The 14,042-nt window shown below is 39.8% G+C and overlaps 1 protein-coding gene across 2 annotated transcripts; it reads left to right on the top strand.

Annotated features, from left to right (window-relative positions):
* The first annotated feature begins 531 nt into the window (after positions 1-531).
* LOC143534317 (uncharacterized) lies at positions 532-1,644 on the top strand. 2 transcript variants are annotated; one of them, XM_077028828.1, is made up of 5 exons: positions 532-590; positions 878-979; positions 1,065-1,277; positions 1,354-1,460; positions 1,537-1,644. In XM_077028828.1, the coding sequence occupies exons 1-4, from the start codon at positions 575-577 to the stop codon at positions 1,446-1,448; spliced, it is 426 nt and encodes a 141-aa protein (XP_076884943.1). In that variant the 5' UTR covers positions 532-574; the 3' UTR covers positions 1,449-1,460; positions 1,537-1,644. The 2 variants fall into 2 exon arrangements, with proteins under 2 accessions (XP_076884943.1, XP_076884944.1); XM_077028829.1 differs by having other exon boundaries at positions 1,522-1,644.
* The last annotated feature ends 12,398 nt before the right edge of the window (positions 1,645-14,042 follow it).

The raw sequence follows: 14,042 nt of genomic DNA, 5'->3' as shown, positions 1-14,042 counted from the left end.
GCGTACAGAGTACTCGGCGTTAATTAGTTGGTCGTTCAAAAAAAATGGGTTTTGCCTTATTATTATTTCCCCCAAAATAATAATTTAATAAAATAATAATAATAAAGTTTATTGGATTTTAATAATTCATAGTTAATGATATTGGCCGATAATAATCACTATTCACTTTATCGACATTGTCGGTCTCAAATTTAAAAATAGTTGGCCTCCAATGGTTTTCCGTTAAAAAAAACTTAACGACGTTATATACTTTTTTGGGAATTTTAAACTAATGTTTTTGGGGTTTTTGATCGGAAGTAGGATACGAGTCAATTGATGTAAAACTTAGCTCAAAACGATGACCCAATCAGGTCAGCTTGATTTGTGTTAATTGTAAGTTCACACACCCAAATTGACACTTCTAAAGAGACTCGTATATCAAAAGCCCTATAATATGCGGGCCAATTTTTTTAAATTTGAATAGTGTTATTTCGGCCCATACAACAAGTTAATAAGCATTAATAATAAACTTATAATAATAAAAGCCGTAGCTAGTTTGAAGAGATTGTAATCGTTTGAATTGAACTCCAGGCAAATGAATAAGCTTTATGGTGAGTCTTTAACATTCTACTGCTACTGTTATGATTCTATGTATGTATATATATGTATGTAAATATGCCCTGAGAGTGGTAGAAGAAAATCACTGTCAGGGTATGTATGTATATATTTATATATATTCATGAATAAATCTTTTGATTTATCTATGTTAGTTTGTTATGGTTGTATGTATGCATGTATTTATATTCATGAATAAGTCTTTTGATTTATCTATGTTTGTTTATTTGTTAGTTTGTTACGGTTGTATATGTGTGTATGTTTTGAAATATTAATTAACCAGCAGGGAAACCCGCTGCTGCACTCGGTCTGAGTACGCGTCGTAGATTGTTCTATACGAAACCGTCTAACAAGCTAGGGGGCAGCACAAAATCACTTGCTCATGGTATCTACTTGTTGATGTTTGTTTATTTGTTCTGAAATCGAGTACCATACCATACCATATCATACGTGTAATAATATTGTTCCAGGTAATGGGAAACCATCCAACAAGCGCAACAAGTCCACAAAATCACCTGCTTCGGTTTTGACGGTAGAAGATATTATTCGACAGTTGATGGCACGCGGACGCGACCTTTTTGATAACCATGATCTATGTTGTCACCAACTGTATCCCAAACCGTATCCCGAATCAACTGAACTAGATTTAATCAAACTATATGACCTCGACTTTGAGTCAGATGGTAAACATGTTAAGTTTCTCTTTATCCATCTAGTAGAGCTAGTATAGTATAGTAACCATTTTTATTTATCATTCAGTTGTAGCTAATGAGATCGATGGTGGGAAAGACTCTGACGCGAGTTCTGATGATATCGTGACCGATGAGGAGGAGGATTTAATCGACCCAAAGTAATTACCATCAAAAGTACGTTACCCGTTTTTTTTTTAAAAATAATTTTTCTATGATTTTCTAATTGTTGGAACAGGCACTCTTCTATCAGCAGCAACAGCCGCCGCCGCCCTTGAGTTTTCGTTACTCAAAGAACCCTGCTTTCTATTTTGTTCTGTTCTGTATTAAGACTAGGATGTTACTTGTGTGTTGAAACTATCATGTAGTAGGTTTTTTATTAAGTTAATCACTCTATATATGTTTTACAGGTAGATGTTTTTATATTGGATTTTTTAAGAAAAACAACAGTTTATTATGCCATTAAATTTGCATTCTATTGTTTGTTTTAGTTTTTCGAATGAAACACGATATTCGACCAAAAATTTATCCAAAACACCGAAAAACAGAAATTTGAGTTTCAACATTTTCCGACATCTTATCTCCGACTTGCAGCTTACTGTGTTGCACGACACAACGGTCTCCAAACCGTGGTTCTTGATAACTAAACAGCCCCATGTTCTGCTTATTATCAGATGTCCTGACTAAATGTTCAAAAACTGATAAACTTGCGCAGACCAAGATTGTTTTAAAACCTAAGCCCAAATTGTCGGTAAGAAATCTAGTTCGGTTAACACGGTTGAAGAAAGGAAGCAGGATTATAATCGTGCCTGGGCCTGTATATTTAGTTTTTTTTTTCAGTTATTTTGTGTTCGGGTTGGGTTTGTTTTGGGCTTAAATTAAACCAAAAACAGTAACTTTGGTTTATGAATTTTCGAAATCGGTTCGGTGTCGGTTTTCCAGTTTTTATTTTGGGCTAATTTTCAGATTTTTCAATTCCGGTTTGGGTTTGGTTCGGTTGACACAAAGGGTGCTAAACGGGCCTTGTTCGAACATATATGAACCAAACACAGCACAAATATTCGCGGGTTGACATAAAACACAATTTTTTAGTATAATTATTTACTATTCTTTTTAAGTTTTAAATTTTGGCATAACATGCCAAATCGATTAAATTTATTACATAAAACACATTTTTTTTAAAATAGAAGGATTAAACAGGTCAACCCTCGAACGGCTGGGTTGACAGTTGACACAATCACACTCTATTTAGCTAAACATGTTTACCGGTTTGACCGTGACCAGTTTATGCTAAGCCTAAACCCGAGGATTTTTTGTTAGGTTCATGTTGTATTTTTTTGTGTTAGAAATATCTGCATAGCAGTTTGCTGACATTTCGGTCAACGCTATAAACAGTGTTAAATCTGGAATTCATACCATCACAAAATGCAATCAACATAATTTTTTATTAACATGCTTATATATTTTTTATTGATGTGCTTTTCTTAGGCAAAACGAGCTTTGCAGGCTCTAAAGGCTTTGGTCAGGCTGCAAGCGATAGTACCAGGTCGGCTTGTTAGAAAACAAGCTGCAGTGATACTTAGGTGCTTGCAGGCTCTTGTTCGAGCCCAGGCTCGCGCCAAAGCTCAATCTGCCCGGACCACAGAATTTGGTTATTGTTTTATGTTTAGAGTTCAACAGCTAGTTGTGTAACTTATTTTGGATTTCAGATTCAGATGAAAGTTGAGATATGAATCTTTTAGATTTCTGTTTTTATTTTATTGATACGGTCTTAAAATTTTATTTTATTTTTATCTTTAAAGAAATTTGTTTGTGCATTTTCTTGGTTTTAAGTATTTAAATACATTTTAGTATAATTAAACTTGGATGTCATGTGTGTCCCATATTATTGATAGCTTGTTTAAGTGCTTAAAAACTTTAGCAAGAATCTAAAATTGATAGTTATTTTTCATTATATAATTTAATAAGAAAAAGAAATGAAAAGAAAAAGAATATTGGTTGGATGAGAGAATAACCCGCGTGAACATGGTTACTTAGACCCCGTCACGTGTGGCATTAAGGGGAGGGGGTGAGGCGGTGTTTCTCATCCATCCTTGGAGGGATTATTTGCGTAGAACCCTTAAGGGTTGACTGAGAATGCCCCCACACCATATTTACTTTTTCTACTAAACTTTTAAACCAAGTAAAAAATACAAAAAAAAAAAAAAATCATTTACTATAGAAATAAATAATAAAACTTGATTTCATAAAGAATTGTTTTCTCTTTCTATGTATGTACTAATTCCGGCAAGACTCCGGCGAGTTCAAATGAGGCCATGGGGCAGCTGGTTTCAAGTGGTGAGCTTGATACGTTTTCCGGTCACCATCGGTTTGATTCACATTCACTCTCTAGAAATTAAACACAACAATGGTGGTTTATATATGAAGCACGCTTTGGTTGGGTCTGGTGGAGCCGTAACATGGCTATTTACTTATTTACTAGTAGTAAAACTTGAGAGTTAAGTTGTCTTACAAATCTACGATTAATGGTACAAAGACAATGGATTGTAAAATATGATATAACGTTGAGTAAAATATAACACAATGTTATATTATACAACACAATGTTGAGAAAAAAAATACACAATAACAAAAATAAGAAAAAAAGACAATGATCTTAATAAAAACTATAAAATCTACAAGCTAGAAATCGAAAAGTAAAAAACTAAAATCTAATATCGTAGAGTTCGATGAGGTAATTCCGATGCTGCTAGTTTGAGTTCAGTCGGAGTCCGTGTGATATACTTCCTACGACTATCTTTAAAAAACTATGTATTTTAACCCAAACCTTAATAGCAGGTAGAAAAAAAAATACAGAATAAAGTCGACCCTCTTAGATCGTGTATAGTGGATGGAGCTCTTATGGGGTGTTTTACGCCACATCATCATAAAGATTTTTTGACCAAAAAAAGTGTGTAATGGATGGAGTCATTTCCAATCATTACTTCAGTATTGTTATTTATTATTATTTTATTAAAAATAAAATAAATTAACCAAACTCACCAACCAATGGTCATCTTCTTTCATCCACATTTTCCCCCACCTGACGTTTTGTGTTCCCGGACATTTTGGGGTTTTTTATGTGGCCAAAGCGCCCCACTATAGGGGTCTTATACATCTACTCTTCTAGACTAGTAGACTTAGATGAACAACTTACATCTTGCTTGATTATTGTCATGCAGCTTACATCATTTTGCCTTTATACTTATTATACCGGTACCAAATTTACTCATTCCTGGATAAAGAACATGTGTGACATAAAGTGTTAATAATAGCCAATAGGTTGGCGATCCTCAAATCTCTTGGTAGCGGGAACAGAAGCCCAAAACATGTGCCTAAATTGCACGTGATCTACACCGGTATGTCCCAAAAGGGCACCATTAATTGGTACATCATTGGATTAAACATTTGCGATGCATCGAGAAACTTAGGTAATTAATTGATAGAAATGTTGCACTTTGACATTTTGGCTATCAAGTTGCATCTAGGGTTGGATAATATTGAGTAATCTGAACTTCGATATGTTTTGGTGTTTGCTTTAAAACATATGTAATGTATGCAAACATATATTTTATAAATTTTTATATTATATAAAACAGCAACAAAATTATTTTATATAATTATAATTATTTATTTACGTGATTAAACTGCCTAGCTTTATTATAGTATTTAATTATTATTTCTTAAAGTATAAAAACTGAACCTACCTTGGTTAGGTCATAAGTCGTTCTTGCAATTAATTTAATTTGTGGTGGGGTTTTCTCACCCTACTCAAATCCATAAATAGTAACTTGAGCCGTATACATATATTATTACGTACATGAAGTTAATGGTAGGTTTAACGTTTTACGTACGCAGTAATTAGCGGACAATGAACGACTAAATGAAATAAATCACATAACATATTTCTTTTGTAAATAATAGGTCTAATCATGTACATAAAACCATCTAACCTGAAATTGACACGTTTCCCCATACCAACTTTTTTGCCCCACGTCCAGTCTTTCATCTCATGCGCCATTATGAAATAAGAAAAATCACCAAAATAGTCATGTAGAATATGCTAGATTATCATCAACAGGAGATTGACACGTGTCTCTATACCAACTTAGCTACCTGGCGTTGCTATTACCGGCGCAACAAGATGAAAAATGGAGCAGGAGAGGATCAATGGCCTTGTACATCAACTTCTTTATTGTACTAATAATAAAATGGCACAAGAGAGGATGCCGCAAGAGAAAAGAGTGCAACTGTTTTTTTTTTCTTTATTTTCTTTTTGCTTTGCAAAATGGTTTATTTTTTATTGTATATACATTATTCAGAAAAATCCAAAAAGTAAAAAAAAAATCTGCAACTGTTTTTCTTTGTATAAAAAGAGACAAAAGTTGGACCAATCTTAACTAAGGAGACTTGCTCCTACTACGTATGCACCACACTTCATGTCTATATAGATGTCGTGCTGTCTTTGTCTTTCCTGCATTTGATATTCTTTGTTCCATAGAAAGAAAGGCGACATACCTGCTGCATTAAACAGAAAGTGTAGGATATTATGATCATGTAAGATGTGTGTTTTTTTAGACTAATTAAGAGTCAATGATTAAAATATATATGTGTGTGTTTTTAGTTCAAGAGTCATGAGTAAACCAAAAAAGTTAACTGTTATAATTAATATAGGCTCTTTAATTAAGAGGGGACACTTGTAATATATATATATTTACTGATATTATTACCAAATGTAAAAAAGAAAACATATGATGCGTATATATATTAATACACTCCGTATATATCTAGGGTGCGCACACAATAACACACAATTGATCCCATGCATATATGTCACAACTTACAAATTATTAGACTCAAGGCCAAAATAATTTTTTCTAATCGTGCATGTGTTATAACATATGGTGCCGGTTAAGTGGTTAACTAGCATACATGTAGCGTACTAATTATATGGTGCCAATGTGTGTGCACCGTTGATCGTCTTAGTCGGTATGGGCGATCGATCAGCATGTATTCATGTTTCATGACCGTTCTCCCATCGAACATGCAGGTTTGAAAACAAAATTATTTATATATATATATACAAAGTTTTTTTTATTTATCACAATAAGTATATAAATATTTTATTTTCTAAAAAAATTCTTGCAAATACTTACCACCTAGATATATTTTGATTTTTGGATCTCATTAAGGTTATATTCTCAATGTTGTTTAGTGTAAGTTAATTTGAGTACTTCAAAAGATTGGTAACAGAAAACAATATAATATGTTTTAGATATTATTTTTCTCAATTTTTCATCATAGCACAATGAACAAATATTGCAATTTTGGCAGTTGGCGCGCATGTCTGACTTTGTTTTATGCTTTCATCATTATCAGTTTAGGGTGTCTCGTACTAAACTAGGTAAACTATAAATATTGTCTACAGTACAGAATATTTGTTACTTAAATAATGATAAAAGCTATATATGTGCAGTCGACTAACTTTAAGCTTGATTTTAAATACTATACTCAAAAGACATATTGAGTGGCATGTACTGGCCCACGTCTGATATGACACATATATAATTCATTTTTGCTAAATTATTGGAACAAGATATACATATAAATAAGTTCATAACCACTTTAATGCTAGAGAATTGAAAGTGATATTTTATAACATATGTTATTATTTTTTTGAAAGGCTATATAGTATAAATAAAATGAGGAACGAGAACATCACTTTCTATTCTCTGTTAGTCTTAACAATATGCTTTCTCCCATGGCGTCGTAGCTACACCACTATCATCTCCGGCATGGGCGGCCGTTCGGTGAAAAACAAGTCAAAGGAAGGGAACGTACGAAATCATGGAGATGAAGAAGGGACGAAGGGGTGTAAGATGTCTTCTCACGATCTTGAGGCTTCAGCCCAGGAGGCTGGGGTGTACGCCGATGACAAGAGTACTGCTGGCGAGTGCCAGTGTGCTCTGCCTGTCGATCTATATCAGTACATCGTCAGGAAGTTCATGCTCGAGTCTCTCGAGCCTGAGTTTCCTGAACCTCACCAGACGGTGTATGATGCCCCCAGAGGCAAGATCGGGGTATATGCTGCATTCTTTGTCTATGGGAATCTTAGGTTCCCTTTGACAAAGTTTGTGTACCGTGTCCTGGAGAGGCACGGTGTACACCTGACCGAGGTGCACCCGATGGCGATCGCGAAGATTCGCCACTTCGAGTGGGTGTGCCGGATTCTGGGCGTTGAGCCCTTCGTCGATCGCCTGATGACCTTCTACTCTTGGAGGTGCATCTAGGGGTGGTATACCCTGATAACCCGGATCAAGGGTTTGAAGATTTGCGCAACCGAGCGAAGTCTTCGTTCATGGAAGCGGGAGTTCTTTTTTATCTCCGCTCGCGCCATCCCCCTTGCCATGAAGTTCAAGAATGGGCAAGCACTCCCCAGCCTTCACGCCTCCAACTACCAGGAGGCGGAATGGTTCTCGAAGATATCCCGAGTCCAATCTCCGGCTTACCGCTTTGCGGAGTCCGGGATGGTGATGCTCGGGATGAGCCGGGTGTGGAAGGATGCGGATGCGCAAAAGATCCCGATCGTCCTCGAATACGGTTTGAACTCTGTTCTTTACGGTATGCTCTGTTTACTTTGTTTATATAGGTTTGTCTTCTAACTGTTTTTCTTTTATTTCAGAGGGGAACGACTTGCAGTCGCTCCTGTACCCGCGGGAGGCTGATGGTCCCGCTCGGATGGGTACTCGTGCTCTAGATGAGAACGAGTTGCCCATCCTTGAACAGACGGCGGAACGGTTCGTGGAGGTCTACCCGTCAGGCCACGAGATCCTGAGCGCCAGGCGGCCAGGTAAGGCGCTATTCAACCCTCGACCCCTCAATGCTGAAACCTCTGCTGGAATTCCTCTAATCTTATGTTCTGATGAGGAATCCGCAGATGGTCCTCCGTTGGTGCGGAAGAAGAAGGCCGCCGGCGGGAAGGGGAAGGCGAAGGTGGCCTCCACTGCCGATCCGGTGCCTCGGTCTGACTCGGAGACCGAGAGCGAGGAGGTGGCGGGGAACCCCGGTGGTGATAAGACCACTGTTCCGGAGGCTGCGACTGTCACCTCCGGAGAGCCCAGGATGACGACGGTGAGCGGCGCAAAGAGGCCGGCTCCATCGGGTTCATCCCCGCCTGTCCGCACTTTTAGGCTCAAGAAAACCCGTAAGTACAAACTTTATTTTTAACTTCATAGTTTTCCATCTTTAATACTTATCTTCTTTGTGCAGGCGTGGATGCTACCGCACTCCAGGGTGGAGCGGGGAGGAGTACCTCCCCGCCCATGACGGTAGGCTTGGTCAGCCTACCTGAGGCGACGACCCAAGCGGCTGCGCCTGCTTCCGCTGGTTCAGTTGCTCACTCCGTTGAGCCAACTGTTCCAGCTGTGATGACATCACCGCCGGCTGTCAGTGCCATATTTACCGCATCTTTCACTGAGCCGGCGGTTACTTTTTCTTCGGACTCCGCAGCGGCAACCACGGTTGTGAGTTCGCCTATAGTGAGTTCACCTCCGTTGGTTTCTACTACCGCGGCGGCCTTCACCATGCCTCCTCCGTCATCGGCAACGACGGCCGATCCTTCAGGTATGCATGGGGCTTCTTGCCAACCTCTGCCTCCTTCCCATCTACCTGACCTCTTGGACGGATTTCCCTTGGGTTCAGGTGATGGGTTTGGCGGCTATCGGCCTGTTGTTGACCCTAAGGTGCGTAGGGTTCTTTTGGCCTTTTTTTTTTTTTTATATATCATCTTTTCCTAACTGCTTTTTGTTTTTTGCAGTGTCGGATTCCAATGAAGTGTATGTTCCACGATGGAACATCCGCCGAGGAACAACCCTTCGCACACCTGTGGAGTGCGTGGAGTGGGCTCTTCACGCAGCTCCCAGTGGTGCGTTGGGGGAAGCCATGGCTAGCTACCAGGAGGGTAGGCTAACCAATGAGCTTCGGGTTCTCCTGGCCCGGATGCAGCCGCGCGTCGAGCTGCTTTGTCGTGAAAACGACAAGTTAAAAGCAGCTCGCATTCAAGAAGTAGCTCAGGCGCGGGCTGTCCGGGAGGAGAATAGGAGGCTCTCCGCGGCTGCTGCGGAGAAGGAGAAGGCGTTCAAGGCCCTTGAGGTTGAAGTTCAGGCCCGGCTCGAGGCCCGTTCCAAGGCTGCCCAAGCTGTTAACGAACAGCTTCGGCTGGCTAAGAAAACTGCTAGGAACGCAACTGAAAGGGCCACCAAGGCTGAAGCTGTTGCTGAGCCTCTACGCCTCGAGAATGAGGAACTTAAAGCTAAATTAGAGGCGCTCCAACAGGCTCATGATGCCTTGGCGATGGAAGACGCGAAGAAGCTCCAAGAGATCCTGGACCAGAGGGGGTGCTTGACCAGACTGAGCGGAAGCTAAAGTGTAAGGCCCCGAACCCGGTGACCTTACTTTAGCGTCGGATTTACTCATAAACACAGTTCTTCAAATCAGAGTTTATTAAAACTTTTCGCGGAATATAAAACATCAATCATTTGTTACAAAACATTAAATCTTTTCTTTGATACCATAACACAAAACTTTATATTTAAAACATCTTTACTTCTTTCTTCAGATGCCAGCCGTTCAAACCATGCCGTGTGTCATCCTCATGCTATCTCTATAATCAGCTCACCTGCGTGCATACTAAAAGTCAGCTACGCTGAGTGAGTTCTAGTTAATCAGGCAACATACAATTTTATTCTCATATATTTCTTAACGTATCCGAAGACACATATTTCTACCTTAACCTCGTATAAATGTCCATAGGAGGATCATCACGTAATATCTATTAAAAGAACCTTTACCATTACCATACTATATAGAATTTCCATAGGAGGAACACTCTGTATACTTTCCATAGAAGGAACACTTTACTATCCATAGAAGGAACCCTATACTTTCCATAGAAGGAACCCTATACTTTCCATAAAAGGAACACTATACTTTCCATAGAAGGAACACTATACTTTCCATAGAAGGAACACTATACTTTCCATAAAAGGAACATTATACTTTCCATATAAGGAACTCTATATATATCCATATAAGGAACACTATCTATAAGTTATTATTTAATATCCATGTAAGGAGCTAATCACTTCCCTTGACGATACGTGCAATATCCGAAGATCGTTCACGTACCGACAAGCTTTCATTCATAATGTTTATACATCATCCTCACATTACATACAATATTAATATCTTTATTTACATCCTGACAGTACGTGCAATATCCGAAGATCGTTCACGTACCGTCATGCAATCAATCATATCTATCACATATATCATACACGGCATACACTTACCATTTAAGGTAAGTGTATTAACTATCACATTGAGTATGCACACAGCCCCGAAAACGTAACACATAAATGGGGCTAGAAACTCACCTGAACTCTGCTTCTTTTTCTGATAGCTGTAAATCCCTTCCTTAACTGAGCTCGGCTGACTGTACAAGTTACACGTATCAATACTCGTCTGATCTAATCTGGTGGCCTAGTATTAGCTTACTTAACTTATCGCTTTTTAATTTATTTTCTAATCAAACTTAGCTCTAGGCGAAGTTAACCTTAGGATAACTTAGCTGTAGGCGGAGTTGTCATCAGGCGAACTTGGCTTTAGGCGAAGTTAAACCTCAGGCGAACTTAGCTTCAGGCGAAGTTAAACCTTAGGCGAACTTGGCTTCAGGCGAAGTTAAACCTTAGGCGAACATGGCTTCAGGCGAAGTTAAACCTTAGGCGAACATGGCTTCAGGCGAAGTTAAACCTTAGGCGAACTTGGCTTCAGGCGAAGTTATCATCAAGCGAACTTAACTTTATAGCGAAGTTGCCATCAGGCGAACTTAGCTTGCAGGCGAAGTTCATCAGGCGAACTTAGCTTGCAGGCGAAGTTCGTCGCATTGAAGGCGAAGTTGGCCAGATGAAGGCGAAGTTGCCCAGACAGCCGCTGTTCGGTTTCTTTCCAGCATTTCGAGCGATTTTAACACACTTGCTATGGTTCAATATCACCCACTACGCTTCCCGACCATCTTCGGTCGCTTATACACTAAAAAGCTTGGATCTTTAAACCTTAAAGGCCAAGAATCATACCTTTTTGAGCATGTTAGATCTCGTTAACCTGCTAGCACACTAATCTCTTTCTCTCGGACCTGCCCGATTCTTCCCTTGGCTCGGCCCGGTTCCGGCGAAGTTAGTGTGTGGTGTGTGCGTGTGTGTGTGTTAGGGAGTTTGGTGAAAAATGAAAGATATTTTGGGTTTAGGGGATATTTATACCCCTGAAATCCCATGGACCTAAGGCCCATTCTCATTTAACCCATCTCTATTAATCCGAGTCCATAACCCACGTCCATTACCCGACACTAGCCCGACCCATACCAACTCCCATTCTTTTATTTATTTCCTGATAATCCGAGTAAACTTTCCCTCTATTATTAAGTAATATAATTAATATTATCTTGAAATTTCGGGATGTTACAAGTCTTCCCTCCTTAAAGAGGTTTCGTCCCCGAAACCTAACTTATTCCCTATAAAAGGAAAACTTCTTATATTTACACGCTTTATTGAATCGCCTTCGTTTTCTGAGTTACCCTTCTTACTTCCGACTTTGCAGTTATCGAATGGTGGTCATGTGTATTAGCTATTTAAGGTAGCTTGTCCATGAGGCCCTCAATGTACCAAGTCTCGTTTCGATCTTTAAGAGGCTTTGTCTTAAATCGTATTAATGCTAAAACCTAAGTCGACACTCTATCACAACACGTCAATTTATCATGACTAACATGCATTCAGACAATTCGTACCATAATTAATAAACACCAGTCTAAATTTCAACATAAATCAACACGCATCGAGTCATCAATAAGTTACACATAGATTTAATACTTATGGCTAGCATCTAGCCTTCTTGAATGTTTTCTCTAAGCATACGGAGGAATCTGTTAAACCTCAAGCACTCTTCTCTCCTTCATGTCCCCCCTTTGGCTTCTTACAATCCCTTGCTAGGTGCCCACGTCCTCCACAGTTGTGACACCTATGGTAATCATTACATTCCCAAGAGGAATGTCCTGCTCTTCCACACCTGTAGCAAACACCTAATCCCTTTCTGCACTCTCCGGGGTGTCTCTTCCCACATTTTTCACAAGTAGTGAACCCCTCTTGCCTTGCCTTCTTTTTGCGTGGATCCACCTCATTGGCTTCCTCTGGTTCTGGGGTTGGGTTCTTTTTCTTCGGTTCTATCTTTTCCCCTTCACAGTTGGCAAGGTCCTCATAAATCATCTCGGCCAATTCCACGGCCGAGTCAAATGTTGCGGGCTTACTAGACTTAACCAAAGTGCGAACATTCCGCGGAAGTCCCCTTACGTAACACTTGATCCTTTTAGCTTCGGTGTTCACCATGTCAGGTACCAACCTAGACATGCGGTTGAATTCAGTAGTATACTCCCGTTGTGTCATCTCTCCCGCTTTATAATTCAGAAACTTCATCTCTACTCTTTCAACTTCTGTATCAGCGCAGAACCTCTTCATCACCATGTCCTTTAGGTCATTCCAACTCATCGCCTTGATCTCTTCACGGGTCTTCCTCTGCTCCACACTCTCCCACCAATACATAGCCTCATCTTCGAAAGATTGAGTGGCATAACCGACAGCTTGGTCAGGACGGCACTCGCTAATTCGGATAACCTTATCCATGGCGGTTATCTACTGAAGAGTAGCGATTGCGTCTCCTAAACCAGTCAGCTTAGGCGGGTCACAACCTTTGAAGGACTTATAGTTGCAACCGCCTCGGCCCCTCTTCCTATCATCGTCTTTCACAGACTTTACCTCACTCGAGTCACCCCTTTCCCTCTCGTCATCCTTTCTATTATTACCACCTGCCCCTTCAACGGTTCGTTCACGGCTTCCAGCAGATCCTTCGGGATTCAGGTTCTTCACAGCAGCAACTACAGCTTGAACAATGGCTGCTTGAACCGCAGGGCTAAGTTGAACTTCTTCGTTGTTGTTCTGGTCTCCTCCAGCGGCGCTCCCTTCATCTTCGGTGTGGGAAACTTCTTCTACCGAGGGTTGCCGGACAAGACGAGGCCTGCCACGACGTCCAGTGCGACCCCCAGTTCCCACAACTTCTCCAGCTCCAGCCATCAGTATTCTTAACGGGACAACACAAACATCATCACTCAAGGAACTATTTAGTACAAGGATAGCAAGGCTAACAGGTAATAACAGTGGCCAGCTGTGACTAGCTGATCACGTTGCTTTCCGTGTCCTATTCGCCTCCCTTTATGAGTCTATTTGTGCTGGTTCTACTTAAGCAGTTAGTCAAATCAAACAATCAATTACTTCTATCCTTATCGTTCACGTATCTTTTCTTTCTCATTAACATATATCATTTAATCATACACTTTACCTTTACTGATTTTTGCTTGAGCGACACATAGCATTCTTGAACTGGCATCTTCTTTCTTTTCTTACTTAAATCCCATTCTCTGTTCGAGTCTAAGCATGTAGGATGCTTAAATCTCTCGAACTTATGCTCTGATACCAACTTGTAAGGCCCCGAACCCGGTGACCTTACTTTAGCGTCGGATTTACTCATAAACACAGTTCTTCAAATCAGAGTTTATTAAAACTTTTCGCGGAATATAAAACATCAATCATTTGTTACAAAACATTAAATCTTTTCTTT

Source organism: Bidens hawaiensis, unplaced genomic scaffold (genome assembly GCF_021521415.1).
Source record: "Bidens hawaiensis isolate Kalapana, Puna unplaced genomic scaffold, B.hawaiensis_p1.1 tig00010132_1, whole genome shotgun sequence".
Lineage (NCBI taxonomy): Eukaryota > Viridiplantae > Streptophyta > Magnoliopsida > Asterales > Asteraceae > Bidens > Bidens hawaiensis.
The sequence above is the reverse complement of the archived record's forward strand: the minus strand, read 5'-3'. Positions and strand labels throughout refer to the sequence as shown.